Here is a 15,621-nt window from a genome sequence, read left to right as displayed (position 1 = left end):
GACAACTTTCTGGGGAGGCAGATCCCCAGAGACCCACTTAGAGAAATGATGGTGCTGGGGAAAGCAGGGCTAGCTTCGTAAGGAGGTGTGGAGTGAAGTTCATTAGTAAAGAAGATTTGCATCACTCACAGCACATCCAGCTCTGGCAGATGGGCACCATGTGCTGAAAACCAATCAGTTTCCGAAAAGCAGCCCTGCACTTTCTTTTGGAGTTGGTTAGAAGCAAATATTGCGGGGAAAGCGTTCTGGGCAGATTGGGAGGTGGTTAAGGTTTGAGTGAGAAACTGAAACTTGGAGTGTGTCAGACTCAGTGTGTTTGGGGGGACCTCCTTCCGGTGGAGGAGGTGTACTCAGGAAGGAGTAGAGGGAGTGCCAGTCTGCTCCCCTCCTTCAATTGACCGAGGGGCATAACCAATCTTGCATGAGGAACAGAGTCTTCAACAATTAGTGCCACCATTGTTAAACTTTTCAATTGTTGGATTTTTTCCTGAATAAAAAAAATGTGTAACATTTTGATAACAGCTGTTTTATTTTTCCTTACCTACTTTTGTGTAGAAAATTACTTTTGCAGAACCACATGCCTAATGATGTGTCCCATACATATTAGTGAGATAATGCATGTGAGTGCATTGTATGCCATCTCACAGACAGTAGATGCTCAATAAATGGGAGCTCCTCACATTGTTTATGCTTCCTGTATTTCACAGGAGGACTCTGGGGCAGAGGGAGAGGCTGCTTTGTCCAAGGTTTGTGTTCAGCAATAACTAGACTAACCCAGGGTATCTTGGCTCCTCCCACTTCTCCCCCAGTCAGAGCACCTCAATGCCTGGACCATGCTCTACTTACATAACCCACAGCACTTTAGGGAGCAGCTGGGGCTGGACTGATTGGGAAAATGTGTTCTTGGCAGCACAGTCCAGGGTCCACTGATGTAACCAGTGTGGGTGGGCAATGTCCAAACTCAGTGGCTTTGGGGAGGTGGAGCAAGGCACACATTCATTCACTGACAAGCTGTCTGTAACCATGGAGGAGGGAGGGCAGCCAGGTAAGAAACTTATTGGAAAGAAGACAACGCTTCAGGTTGGCAGGAGGTGGGGCAGCAACAGCTCTCATTTACTGGGAAGGTCCACAAGCCAGACGTGGCACATGCACTTCTCCTGACCAACCAGCCCTCTGAGGCACATGTGTTATCCCAGTGTCCAGGAAAACATCTTAACATTTAATTCTGGGGCCAGGAAGTAACGTACCAGTCATTCATCCAGCAAATGTTTGTTGAGCTGCATCTGTCTACTCAAACGTCGTCAGCACTGGGAGTGCTATGGCAACCACAAGAGACAGAGTTCTTATCTCAGAGCAGCAGAGACAGGCAGACACACAGCCATCCACACATACAGCTACACCTTGTGATATGTGCTGAGAAGGAAAGTAAGAGCATGCACTGGAAGATAGTAATATGAACGTGCTAATTATGGGTTGGGGAGGGAACTGCTTATAGGGACACTCCTCTATGAGGAGGTGACATTTAAGTGGAGATTTGAGGCAAGTGGGTGTTGACTGTGGGGGAGAAGCAGAGAAGAGCCTGTATCAGGGCCCTGAGGCAGGAAAGGCTTGGCCAGGGAGGGAATTGAAAGGTCATCAGGCACTGTGCCTTCAGCATGGAGTACAAGAGAAGTAGCATAAGGTGATCCCCTGGGGCCCTGTGGGCCAAGCTGAGGAGATTGGCACTTTCCCTTAATGCAATAGGAGGCCAGTAGAGTGCTTTAAGCCAGCCAGTGACATGACTGGATTTATGTCTTACAAGGATGGCTCTAACTTCCCTTAGAGAAGGGATTTCAGAGGGGAGCAGGTGGAGGGAGGCTGTTACAGGTGATGGATGAAGATGACTTGGTTAAAATGGTGGCAGTGAAGGCAGAGAGGAGTGAATGGCTTTGAGATGTAACTTGAAGATGAAATCCACAAGGCTTGGCCAGAAGAAGGCAGAGTATTGGAGGAGAGGTAAGAGAATGGGAGTGGGGCCGGGAGGGGGTGGAAGCAGCTTAGTCCAGCATTGACAAAAGTGACTAGTAGTGGGACCGTGGCAGCTTGGCTTCCTTGTAACCACTGAAGCCAGTCTTGATCTGGATGCCTTTGGTGTCTTATTACAGCAAAATGATGGACAGTTCACGGTGATCCAGCTGGTGGGGATGCTGAGGGGCATTGCTGCGGGCATGAAGTACCTGGCGGAGATGAACTACGTGCACCGGGACCTAGCTGCAAGGAACATTCTGGTCAACAGTAACTTGGTGTGCAAGGTGTCCGACTTTGGCCTTTCCCGCTACCTCCAGGATGACACCTCAGATCCCACCTACACCAGCTCCTTGGTGAGTCCTTCTGGGTCTTTTCAGGTCAAAGCGTGGCAGGAGTAAAAAGTGGCTGCACATAGCGAGGATCGATGGTGGGGCATGCAGGGAGGAACTGGGACCAGAGCTCATTTGTCCTCTGGGGAAGCCAAATGCTGGGTGGACCGTTCGTCCAGGAGAAATGACAGCCACTGGTTGTTCAGACAAATGTTAGGGCACAGGCTGTGAGGAAGTGTTGGTGTCTCCTCTGAAGCCATGATGTTCCTGGCCAATGAAAGAGGATGTTTTGAAAAAGGATGATTTGGGGGAGTCCAAACATTTGGTCAATGGCATGAAAGACATCATCTACAGGGAGCGGGCTCCAGTTGGGTTGAGTACTGTGTCATCAGGTAGATTCCTGGTCCTGATTTGGGGCACATGCAGCAGCTAGTGGAAGCTTGCAGTAAGCAGCAGCAGTGAGTGGTAGTTGGAAGTGAGACTTTAGTTCCCTGACCAGGCATCCTAACCACTTGACCACAGAGTGTGACTAGAGCCTAAATCCCCAGTCCTTACCTCACTTGACAAGAAACAATTCTGATGAAGAGGTGGAAGGTAAAGAGACAAGTAAAACATATTTTGCAAAAGCAGAGTACATGCAGTAAGACACGTGGCCGAACTCTGTGACCCTCCCCTAGGCACGCATGCGCTCCTCAGCCAAGATGGATTTCAACAAAAAAGTGTCTGGAAGGATAGAAGTAAAACTGATTATGACCTGGCATCCCCTGACTTTTGACCCCCAAAGAATCTCTCTGCGCATGTGTAGTGTCTCCCTTGCCCCAAGGAGGGAAACATGTGATCTCTTGATCTTATACTGAAACAAAATTTAGCCCTTCTCTGTTCCTGCCATGATGGTTATTTTAAGGTGCCCACAAGAGACAAAGCCTGGCTATTTCTGTTTCTGTTGTTACTTCCATTTTGGAGAGCAAATAGGAGACTGATTGAAAATGCCTACCTGGGGCCCACCTATCTTCCGTCTCAGGCAGTGCAAACAGGAGGCTAGTTTTAAGTGTCCAGCCTGAAGCCCACTTTTATTCCTGCCCGTGAATTGTAAACGGGAGGCCAGTTGTAAATGCCTAACCTGGAGCCCATCTATGTCCTACCTCAGTCCTCTTCTCTGTCTTCATTACTTCCAGAAAGCTATAAGTATCATGACTTGGTAATTGAACAACATGATGAGTACCGTGAAATTTGTATTTCTATCTCAGCCTCCTCTACAGCCTGAACAGCTATAATCATCTGTGTCCAACTGCCTAGTTCACACAATTCCCTTTAAAACTTAACAGGTCCTAAATAGAGCTCTTGATTTACTCTCCAATCTCCTCTCCCCCATCTCTTCAACTCAGTAGTTGTACCATTCCTAACGGTGAAACCTAGGAATCAGTCTTGAGTTCTCTCTGTGCCTCCCCATCCAAGTTCAATCCTTCCACTAATCCTATATTATTGTTGTTTAGTCATTAGGTTGTGTCCAACTCTTTTATGACCCCATGAACTGTAGCCCACCAGGCTCCTCTGTCCATGAGATTTCTCAGGCAAGAATATTGGAGTGGGCTGCTGTTTCCTTCTCCAGAGGATCTTCCCGACCCAAGGATCAAACCTGTATCTCTTGTATTGGCAGGCAGATTCTTTACCATTGAGCCACCAGAGAAGCCCTACCCTATTCCTATAGGTTTCTATAAAGTCTGCTCCTTTCTTCTCATCTCTGCTGTTGTTCAGTCACATGTCTGACTTTGCTATCACATGGACTGCAACACACCAGGCTTCCCTGTCTTTCATCATCTCCTGGAGTTTGCTTAAATTCATGTCCATTGAGTTGATGATGTCATCCAACCATCTCATCCTCTGTCGTCCTCTTCTCCTCCTGCCTTCAATCTTTCCCAGCATCAGGATCTTTTCCAATGAGTCAGCTCTTTGCATCAGGTGACCAAAGTATTGGAGCTTCAGCTTCAACATCAGTTCTCCCAATCAGCATTCAGGGTTGATTTTGCTTAGGATTGACTGGTTGGATCTCCTTGCTGTCCAAGGGACTCTCAAGAGTCTTGTCCAACACCACAGTTTGAAAGCATCAGTTCTTTGGTGCTCAGCCTTCTTTATGATCCAACTCTCACATCTCTACTGTGACCCCACCCTATTCCAAAGCACCATTCTCTCTCACCTGGACTGTTATAGTAGCTTCCTAATGAGTCTCCCTGGTTTCCTTTTGTCTTCATACATCTATTCATAACAGCATCAAAAGTGACTGATCTTCCTAATCTACCCACCAGTTATATCCCTTAAACTTGCAAAAACAATACCTGATTATTATAAAAGTCAGAACAATACAGAGAAGAAAAAAGGATAAATAAGAACCTACAATTCCCTTAAAGAAGTGTTTGGTGAACTTTTCCTAAAGTGCTATATAGAAAATATTTTAGACTTTGCTGGCTAAAAGGCCAAATGAGGATATTATGTACATGATTATATAACCATTTAAAATGTAACCCTTTAAAAATGTATGAATGCCATTCCTAGCCCCTGGGCTGTAAAAAAGCAGGTGACCTGCCAAATTTGGTACTTAGGCAATGGTTTACCAACTCCTGTTCTGAAGCATCAGTTTCAACAGTTAGATGTGTCTGCTTTCACACTTTTATCTTTGTTCAAAAAGAAATTTTTTATTTTATAAAAATGGGATCATACTGTGCCTGTTTTTCTGTGTCTTGTGATTCTCTTGGGGATTCTTACTCCATGTTGCTACTTTGAAAGTTTGTAAACCTTCACACTCCACTAGGGATATATGGTGCCCATCTTCTAACATCTTCACCAGCATTGGATGTAATCAATATTTTAAAATTTGCTAATCCAAAGATGAAAAATGATAACTCGTTTTCTTTTCATTGAATTTTCAACTGACTCCTAGAGATATTTTTGCATAGTTATTGGGATTCATGTTTCTTCTTTCACTAATTATCTATACATGTATTTACCTATTTTTCTATTGGGTTATGATACAGTTAGTTCCTTCATGTTTTCCTGCACAAAAAAGTACAGTTATTTTTTATAAAGATTATTTTTTTCTTTTTGTCTGCTCTGCATCTTCATTGCAGCACTCAGGCTTAGTTGCCCCACAGTATGGCACCCCACTCCAGTACTCTTGCCTGGAAAATCCCATGGACGGAGGAGCGTGGTAGGCTGCACGGGGTTGCTAAAAGTTGGACACAACTGAGCGACTTCCCTTTCACTTTTCACTTTCATGCATTGGAGAAGGAAATGGCAACCCACTCCAGTGTTCTTGCCTGGAGAATCCCAGGGACAGGGGAGCCTGGTGGGCTGCTGTCTATGGGGTCGCACAGAGTCGGACTCGACTGAAGTGACTTAGCAGCAGCATTTACCAGACCAAGGATCGAACTACGTCCCCTGCATTGGAAGGCAAATTCTTAACCACTGAATCACCAAGGAAGTCCCAGTACAATTCTTTTTTGTATTTAAAAAAATACGCTTGTCTTTTTGATATTATTTATGATACCCTTTGGCTTGCAAAAGTGGTTCATATTCATTTGGTCTAAAATATCTATCTTTTTCTCTACTTGTTGGATTTTTTGGCTTATTCTAAAAGTTCTCTCCATCCCAAGGTTGTAAAATGCTTTTTAAAATTTCCTATACTATCTTATTATCTTGATAAGTTTGATTTATCATGTAACTATTTATTTAATCCATTCCTCTATCGATTCATCACTCCACCCTATTTTGTTGATATATTTCCAGAAAAGTTGTAGACATGTGCACACATCACCCATAAACACTTTAGCATATGCCTTTTTTAAATTTTATTTTATTTTTAAACTTTACATAACTGTATTAGTTTTGCCAAATATCAAAATGACTTTTAATGAGAGTATATATATTTGTTTATACTTCTTTACTTGATTAAGGCAAAATTTGCACAAAGAAGTACACAGATCTTAAGTGTACATTTACAGAGTTTTAACAAATGTATACAACTATGTGACCCAAAATTCTATCAAAATAGAAAACTTGGTCGTCATACCAGGAAGTTCCCTCATGTCCTTCCTCTGTCCCAAATGCAGAGGTGCCCGCTGTTCTGACTTTTTTTCAAATATAGGTTCCTTTTGTCTCTTCTAGAACTCCTCATAAATGGTATCAGGATGCTCTTCATGCCTGACTGCTTTCTTTTAGCATTCTGAGTATGAGATCCTTTCCTGTTGCTGAGTGAAGCAGTAGTTTTTTCTTAATTACTGTAACAGTCTATGTTTATTTATCCATTCTCTTGTTGGTAGACACCAGGGCTATTCTCAAATATGATTTTGAATATGTTAGGACATATATTTTTATTGTGTTTTTATGCAGGTAAATATAGAAAATTATATCAACACCATTTATTGAAGATATTTTCCATATTTTATTGGCTCATATGTCATTCTTGTCATATGTTAAGTTCTTTACATAAACAATGTTTTGATTCTAAAATCTCCTCCGTTGGTCAATTTATTTATTCTTATGCCCAACCATATTATTCTAATTATAGTAACTTTATCAAAAGTTTTACTTTCAGTATTATTCTGATTATATTAATTTTAGCAAGAGTTTTACTGTTTGGATAAATTAAGCTATCTTCATTTGTGTTTAAAAAATCTTGGCTCTTTTCAAATGTCTTTTATTTCAACTTAAGATCACTTTGTCCAGTGATCTACCTAAAACTACCTAGTAATACATATACACTCACATATGAGTTTTGAATGGAATGCTATTCTACATTTGGAAAGACTGACGTTTTAATGACCTTGAGTCACATAAATAATAATGTGAACCAAACATCCAATCTGTATATGCCTTACATTGAAAGTTTCTTAGATGTAAAGCTTCCTATGTTATTGTCCTGCACACATTATTTAGATCATCTGTTGTGACTCTGTATGTGTTTCTTCTAAATGACGAACTGTATAAACTCCTAAACCTAACAGTTTTCAGGATATATTTTACCATATTATTCTTCCATGTTTTGCCTTTTATTCAAAATAGAAAAAATTATCATGTTTGATGACTAAACTATTTATGTTTATAAAAATGCAGCTTATTCACATGAAAAATATTTATTGATCATCTACTATGTGCCAATCCTGGGGTACAATCTGGAGGCACAATTAGGATTGAAAAGAGACAGCATTACTGTTCTCACATTACTCACAACTGAATGAGGAAAGGGAAGCTCAGTCAGATGCACACACAAATAAGTGCATAATTGACAGCTGAGAGTCACTGTGTTCTGTGACTGCATGAGGAAAATAATACATGAGAAAAACAGCCTTATTAGACCTAGGGGAATTAAGGAGAGCTTTCAGAGGAGATGGGCTCCAGCAGAGATTTGAAGAATAAGTCAACCAAATGCATATGGTAGGTTAGAGCACTGAGAAACGTAAGTAGTACATACAAAGGGCTTGTGTCAATAGGGCAGGTGGAATTTTAGAAGAGCATTTGGATAAAGAAGGGAAACTGACCAATGAGGTCAGCAGTAGTTACATTAGATGGGCCTCCCAGACATTTGTGATGGAATTTACTGCCTTAGAGCAATAAGCAGTCATTCTGTGTATGGGGGTAGGGGTGGGGGGAGAGAAGGGTGTACACAGATGCACACACATGACCCAAAGGTGATTAATTTCCATTTTAGGAAAATAACCTGGTTTTTCCTCTTGCTTTTTCTTTCCAATATCTTCCCTCCCTTCTGTATAAACAAACAAAAGGAAGGCTTCCTTCCATCTTTCTTTCTCCAAAACTCCATTTGGCAGGCCCAGTTTAGGTAGATGTCCTGACCTAGAGAAGTAAACCCTAGCAGGAATTGAGACTCACAGGTGAAGGAGCTGGAAACCCAATATGATTGGGATATTAGCTATATACATAGAGATATTGAAAATTATATTGGAGATAATGGAAGCTTTTGGAAAAGGAGGTACAAATATGGAAAGCATGAAAGCTAGAATGAATTATGTGAACTGAAGTAGAAATAAGGAAAATGTATCCCCTCAGACTTCTGAGGCTTTGTCTTCAAAGTTGCTGTTGAATAAATAGCCTCTCCATGTTTAAAAAAATTGAACCGGAATTGGAGGTATCAGTGTGAAACTTGTGGTTTTCAATATAAAAAGAGATAAATAAATATGAGCTGAGAGTGCCTCAAAGCAATGGCACCCATGTAGCAAAAAATACACCTGGCACTCAGATCTTGGATTCTATATTCTCTTCTATACTAAAAGCAACCAGGACTCACTAGCTAAATGGCCCCTTCCAGAGCCTAGACAGAGGAAGTATGTACATTGTTTTGTGCCAGAAAGTAAGAAAGTACTCAAAGAATAATCGTAATATGCCAAAAGAACACAATACTCAGCTTGAAGGACTTCCCAGTGTCCAAATATAGGATAATTTAGAACTTAATATACACTGATGGTAACAGATTATAATCTATTGAATAAGATAGGAACTGTGCAGTTAACATGGATATGAAAAATCACTATTTGGTGACCATCAGATTAATAGTTAAGAAACATAATGGATGCTTGTACTTCAGGTGAAACTGGAGAGAGAAATGGGGATCTTACATAGCCTCAAAGTATTTCCCCCAAAATATGTATTACAAAAGAGGAGAAAGTAACTTTACAGAGAAATCTGGTAACACCATCTGAATCAAATGTTTAGAGTTCACACCACCAATAACAGACACTTAAGAAGATGCAGTGAAAAAACATAGCATTTCAGATACTCTGTTCAAAACGTTTAACTTGGGTCTTATCATGAGGAAACATCAGAAAAATTAAAATTGAGATATGCTTTATTAAATACCTAACCTAGGATCTTGAAATTTCAAAGTCATGAAAGTTAAGTAGACCGACAACTGTTCCAGATTGAAGGGCATTAAAGAGGCATGACAACTGGGTAATATATATGATCCCTATAGGGCATTTCTGTGACAGTTTTTAAGAATTTGAATAGAGTATCTTGATGAAGAATGTATAGGCATTTTTGGTAGTAATCTTGAAATGTTTCTAGATATTGAAACTTGTTTCAAAATAAAATATTGTTAAAAAACATTTCAGTTCAGTTCAGTCGCTCAGTCGTGTCCGACTCTTTGCGACCCCATGAATCGCAGCACACCAGGCTTCCCTGTCCATCACCAACTCCTGGAGTTCACTCAGGCTCACGTCCATCGAGTCAGTGATGCCATCCAGCCATCTCAGCCTCTGTCGTCCCCTTCTCCTCCTGCCCCCAATCCCTCCCAGCATCAGAGTCTTTTCCAATGAGTCAACTCTTCGCATGAGGTGGCCAAAGTATTGGAGTTTCAGCTTTAGCATCAGTCCTTCCAAAGAAATCCCAGGGCTGATCTCCTTCAGAATGGACTGGTTGGATCTCCTTGCAGTCCAAGGGACTCTCAGGAGTCTTCTCCAACACCACAATTCAAAAGCATCAATTCCTTGGCTCTCAGCTTTCTTCACAGTCCAACTCTCACATCCATACATGACCACAGGAAAAACCATAGCCTTGACTAGACGAACCTTTGTTGGCAAAGTAATGTCTCTGCTTTTGAATATGCTATCTAGGTTGGACATAACTTTCCTTCCAAGGAGTAAGCGTCTTTTAATTTCATGGCTGCAGTCACCATCTGCAGTGATTTTGGAACCCAAAAAAATAAAGTCTGACACAGTTTCCACTGTTTCCCCATCTATTTCCCATGAAGTGATGGGACCAGATGCCATGATCTTCATTTTCTGAATGTTGAGCTTTAAGCCAACTTTTTCACTCTCCACTTTCACTTTCATCAAGAGGCATTTTAGTTCCTCTTCACTTTCTGCCATAAGGGTAATGTCATCTGCATATCTGTGGTTATTGATATTTCTCCCGGCAATCTTGATTCCAGCTTGTGCTTCCTCCAGCCCAGTGTTTCTCATGATGTACTCTGCATATAAGTTAAATAAGTAGGGTGACAATATACAGCCTTGACGTACTCCTTTTCCTATTTGGAACCAGTCTGTTTTTCCATGTCCAGTTCTAACTGTTGCTTCCTGACCTGCATACCATGACTCAAATGTGGAGGACAGACGGCAAAAGTGGAAGCAATGTGTGTTAGGAGGCCAAGGGCAGTGGGGATGAATGAAACCCAGAGGAATCAGGAGAGAAACATGGGAAAGACTTGGTAGTGGGTGATACTTGGGTGAGAGGGTGACAGAGGTCCAAGGATGACACTTGGCATCTTGGACTGTGCCTCTGGGTGGATGGTGATGCCATTCTCTGATTGAATGGAGATGCTGGAAAGGAACCGGTTAGAGAAATAGCAGGTTTTGAATGAATTGTGGGTTTCATTTAAATAAGTATTGCTCAAATTTTGGTGGGTATCAGGTTGTTGCTGTTGCTGCATCTCTTCAGTCCTGTCCGACTCTGTGTGACCCCATGGACTGCAGCCTACCAGGCTTCTCCGTCCATGGGATTCTCCAGGCAAGAACACTGGAGTGGGTTGCCATTTCCTTCTCCAATGCATGAAAGTGGAAAGTGAAAGTGAAGTTGCTCAGTCGTGTCCGACTCTTAGCGACCCCATGGACTGCAGCCTACCAGGCTCTTCCGTCCATGGGATTTTCCAGGCAAGAGTACTGGAGTGGGTTGCCATTGCCTTCTCCGGTATCAGGTTTACCTGGAGTTAATAAGGAGTACAGAGGCATAGATTCCTGGATGATTCTGATACAAAATTTTGAAAGACTCTTGTTTAGAAAAATTTGACTTTTAGGTGCTCGTAGGCTAAGTAGAGCTGCTGAATAGGCCACTGATTATGGGTTTGGATCATGAGGGAGAAGTCCAAAAAAGACGTGCATTAAGGAGTCATCAGCATAAAGACAAGAATCAAAACGGGGGTGTAAATGTGTTTTGGCTCAGGAGAGGACAAAGAAGGCAAAGGAATTCATTCTGATCATGAAGAAGCCCAACAGTGACCAACACAAATGCACAAAACTCAAGTAGGAGCATGAATGCTCAACTGTCCCTTTCCTCTAGAGAGGCAATTACTAAGAATTTACTGTAAATCCTTCCCCCTCGCTTTGCAGAGGAGGGATCTGAGGCCCAAAGTGATCAAATGAGCTGCTCAGTTCAGAGCCTGTTCGTGTAGCTTTGGTCCTTCAGTCCAGTCTCCAGACTGTGCACCCAGTGCTTGGGACACCTGGGCTCTTTCCCTGGCCCCACACTGTGCCAGACTCCCTACTCAGATTAGGTCATTTGTGATGTCCCAGAAAGCCTATTTCTCCTTCTTTCTTTCCCCTTTCCTTCCCAAAGATCCAGAAACGAATTGTTATGTTTGCCAACTGGCTCCGCGGGCCTTTGGGCAATGTGGAGGTCAGGCCATGCTTCATCACTGCTACCACCCCATCTTTAAGCAGAGGTGGGCAGGCTATTAACTTTCATTTGTCTATGCATTTTTTCAGCTCTACTTCTTCACAATTTTCATGGTTACCCTAGGAGATATATATATATATATATATATATATATATATATATATATATACACACACACATACACACACACACTTTTTCTCTGGTTGCATTTAAGATTTTCCCATTATTTTCAGTTTTTAACTTGATTATGATGGGCACGGTCATGTCTTTTTTCCCCCCAATTTATCTTTTTGAGATTCTCTAAGCTTCTTAAATTGTAAATTTATGTCTTTCACTATTATTTGGGAATTTTTCAACCACAGTCCTTCATATATTATTTCCTTTCCCCTTTTCCCTCCTTCTAGGACTATAATTACCAATGTGTAGATTGTCCCACAGGTTCCTAAGGCTCTGTTCATTATTTTCCCCATTGTTTTCTTCTCCGTTCCTCATCTCTATCTTTAAATTCATTGATTCTTTCATTTACCATCTCCATTCTTCTGAAAATTTCCCTCGAAATTTTTTTTTCTGATATTGTATTTTTTTTAAGCTTTGTACTTTGTTATGAATCTTTCTTTTATACTTTCTAATTGTTCACTGAGTTTTTTTTATTCATCATAACTATATTTTTCTTTACCCCGTTGAGCACAGCCATAGTAACCACTGTCATAAATCTAGGTCATCATGGGTTGGCGTCTTTTTCCCCATGAAGATGGATCACATTTCTCTGGCTCTTTGTATGTCTAGTAGTTTTGGATTACATGTGTTGTGAATGTTATTATGTGTTGTAGAGACTCTGAATTCTGTAACATTGACCCAAAGATTATTGATGTTTTTGATATAGCAGGAAGTTAACATGTTACACTCAACCTGCAGACTCTGTTATGTCTGCAGTGGGTAGCAGCTCAGTTCCTGTGGCTTTCAGTCTATCTTATGCTTGCATGGTTCAGGAGTCAGCCATAGAATTGAGGAAAGTTTACACCCAGAATTTGGAATTCCATTTCCCTGGTTCTCTTGTGTTGAGGGATCCTTCCCCAGCTCTCCAGCATCCCCGATTATCCAGGACTCCTTCCTTGGTTTCTTCAGCCAGAAAGATGGTAGGTTTTTTCCATTAGTGTTTTAGCCACTGGGTGGACAGCTGCCCCAGGGCAAAACTGCAAAAATAAGACTCACCTTGTGCTGCTCAGTTTCTGGAACCTTCAGGTAGGTTTTCCTTTCTTTCTTTTTTTCTTCTTTCCTTTCTCTTCTCTTGTATTTTGTTTTAATTTGCAGAGAATCTGTTTGTCAGAGGCATGCTCCTCCACACTAAAAGTGGAACCTTCGGCTTATTAATAACCCTTAATCAGCAGATCCATGAAATAGCCCTTCAGCCAGCTCTGCTCCATCTTAAGTTCCCTATTTATGCAATTCTTTCAAGACCTTTTAAACATCGTCAGCTTCTAATACATCTTGTGTTACTTTATAAGTGAAGACCTCAGTCATAGCTATTAAAGTTTTCTAGTTTTTCCTATCAGGCCCTCAGCCTTCATCTCTTATTCTGTCTTAATTCTCTACCATGCTTCCCCCCAGGTCTTCCTTCTCTGTTTTAAATTGCTATTTCTAGCCCCAGGAGCATTTCCTTCCCATCAGGCTCCTGGTATAATGAACAGATAGAATTGCTCCTTTGTGCTCTTATGATTGAAATAAGCCCACTAAAACAGGGAGGAGTTCTGAATTGCTCCCAACATTCCAGAGAGACAGAACAATGAGCTTAGCTGGGCTCTAACACCTGTACAATTTACACCACTTTCCTTTTGGCAGGTATATGTCTGAATGCCGTTATGGGTATTCAAAATAACATTTCCATGTGTCTTAGTCTGCTCAAGCAGCTATAACAAAATATCATAGACTAGGTGGCTTACACATTAAACATTTCCCACAGTTTTGGAGAAACTGGAGACTGGGAAGTCCAAGATCAAGATGCTGGCAAATTTAGTTCCTGACAACAAGAGCCCTCTTACCGGCTTGCAGTTGGCAGCCTTCTTGCTCTATGGTCACATGGCAGAGAGAGGCAGAGGCAGAGAAAGAGACAGAGAAAGCAAGCAGCTCTGGTCTCTCTTCCTCTTCCTATAAGGACACTAATCCCATCATGGGGTCTCCACCCTTATGACCTCCTCTAGACCCAATTACCTCCCAAAGGCCTCATCTCCAAATACCATCACATTGGAGGTTATGTGATAAATATGTGATAAACATGAATTCATATGAATTTGGGGAGGACATGTACATTTGGTCCATGACACCATGCTTGAGTTACAGACCCAGACTCAGTGTTTGACTTCACAGGTCATACTAATAGCACAAAAAGGCACTCATATCAGGGAAAGTGCCACATCTTTGGTTAACTCTTTGCATTTGGGGCTCACAAACACAATTCACAAACCTGACTTTCACCCTTTCTTAGCCCACACTGGTAGACAGAGCCCTCACAGGGTTCCACGGACCCTCTATGTGTATCAGCTTTCTGCTGGGTAAGTCAAAAGCTCTGCTCCATCATGCCTGGCTTTCTTTTCTGATCAGTAGGAAGAGCCTCCATCGGGTCCCTTTGTGAGCAGAATCTTCCCTTCTTAGTATTCAGCCAGGTTCCTTCTGCTAAAGCAGTGTCAACTTTCCCATCCTTCAGAGCCCCAGGCTATCTCTCTAGGAAGTCTCTGGCCCCGCCCGCGCCTTCCCTCTATGCTGCTCCCTGCAGGCCTCCCTGTTTTATGTGAAGTGCACTCTGTCTTCAAGGTGCCTCTGATCTTCCCGAGCCCCTTCCCCTTTGCTCTGCCTTCCTCTCAACCCTCTTGTCTCAGCCCTGGCTCCCAGTGTGTTTCCGGTGTTTCTGCTTTTCTGAGGCTCCCTTCTGTCCTAGCCTGCCTGTGCCTCTCTCCTTCCGGCTTTCTCTGTTCAAATGTCAGCTGACGTTCCTTGCCTACTCTGTCCCCATCTGTGAACCTCAAACAGAGCTGCTTCTTGGGCATCTGCCCTTCCTGGCAGGAAGCAGAATCCATCTTCTCAGGTGATCAGCCGGCCGACTTCTAGGCTGCCCAGCTCTCCCTCACATGCTGCACTCCCTGCTTTCCATGAAGATGGACTCTGGGATGGCTCTGCTGGGCCCCTTCCTCAAGAATCTGCTCCACCTGTGTCAGACACAGTGCCCCCCCAGGGGCACTGCACATGGAAGGTCCACCCTCCCTGAGGGACAAGGGTCAGTCTGTCCCCCGAAGCCATCTCTGGAGCACCTGGCCCCAGGGCTCTTCCTGAGCCTACTCCACATGTGCTCTGCAGAGGCCCTTGTTCCCCTGTGATGAATTTCAGTCACCTGTCACCATGAAGGCAGGACCCTTGTCTTGTCCTCTCCCATTACTCCCATGACTTATCGCCTCAGCCATAGCTTGAATCCTCACTGTGTTTCCGGGAGACAGCATCCATTCTAGCCACTATCGATTCCTGCTGAAGTCTCCAGGGCCTCTCCTTTCACAAAAAATTTGGCCTTTATTCCATGATATGCTGCCCATGTCTTCAGGAATGTGGGCTGAGAAGGTGGCAAAAAGATCTCTCTAGAACTCTCTCCCACTCTGAGGTGGCAAAATGATTCTTTGAACATGGTAGGAATTTGCAAGATTTGGATTCAAACGATGCTTTGGCTTCCCTGGTGGCTCAGACAGTAAAGAATCTGCCAGCAAGTCAGGAGACTCAGGTTCAATCCCTGGGTTGGGAAGATCCCCTGGAGAAGGGAATGGCAACCAAGTCCACTATTCTTGCCTGGAGAATCCCATGGATAGAGGGGCCTGGCAAGCTACAGTCCATGGGGTCATAAAGAGTCGGA

The 15,621-nt window shown here is 42.7% G+C and overlaps 1 protein-coding gene across 1 annotated transcript in view; it reads left to right on the top strand.

The window, feature by feature from the left end:
- EPHB1 (EPH receptor B1) overlaps positions 1-15,621 on the top strand; it is a 462,131-nt gene that overhangs the window by 406,679 nt on the left and 39,831 nt on the right. The window contains exon 12 of the mRNA XM_055569620.1: positions 2,145-2,360. Coding sequence (XP_055425595.1) covers positions 2,145-2,360 — 216 coding nt within the window. The remainder of the gene's footprint in view (positions 1-2,144; positions 2,361-15,621) is intronic.

This window comes from Bubalus kerabau, chromosome 2 (genome assembly GCF_029407905.1).
Source record: "Bubalus kerabau isolate K-KA32 ecotype Philippines breed swamp buffalo chromosome 2, PCC_UOA_SB_1v2, whole genome shotgun sequence".
Taxonomy (NCBI): Eukaryota; Metazoa; Chordata; class Mammalia; order Artiodactyla; family Bovidae; genus Bubalus; species Bubalus kerabau.
This window is presented reverse-complemented; position numbering and strand designations above follow the sequence as displayed.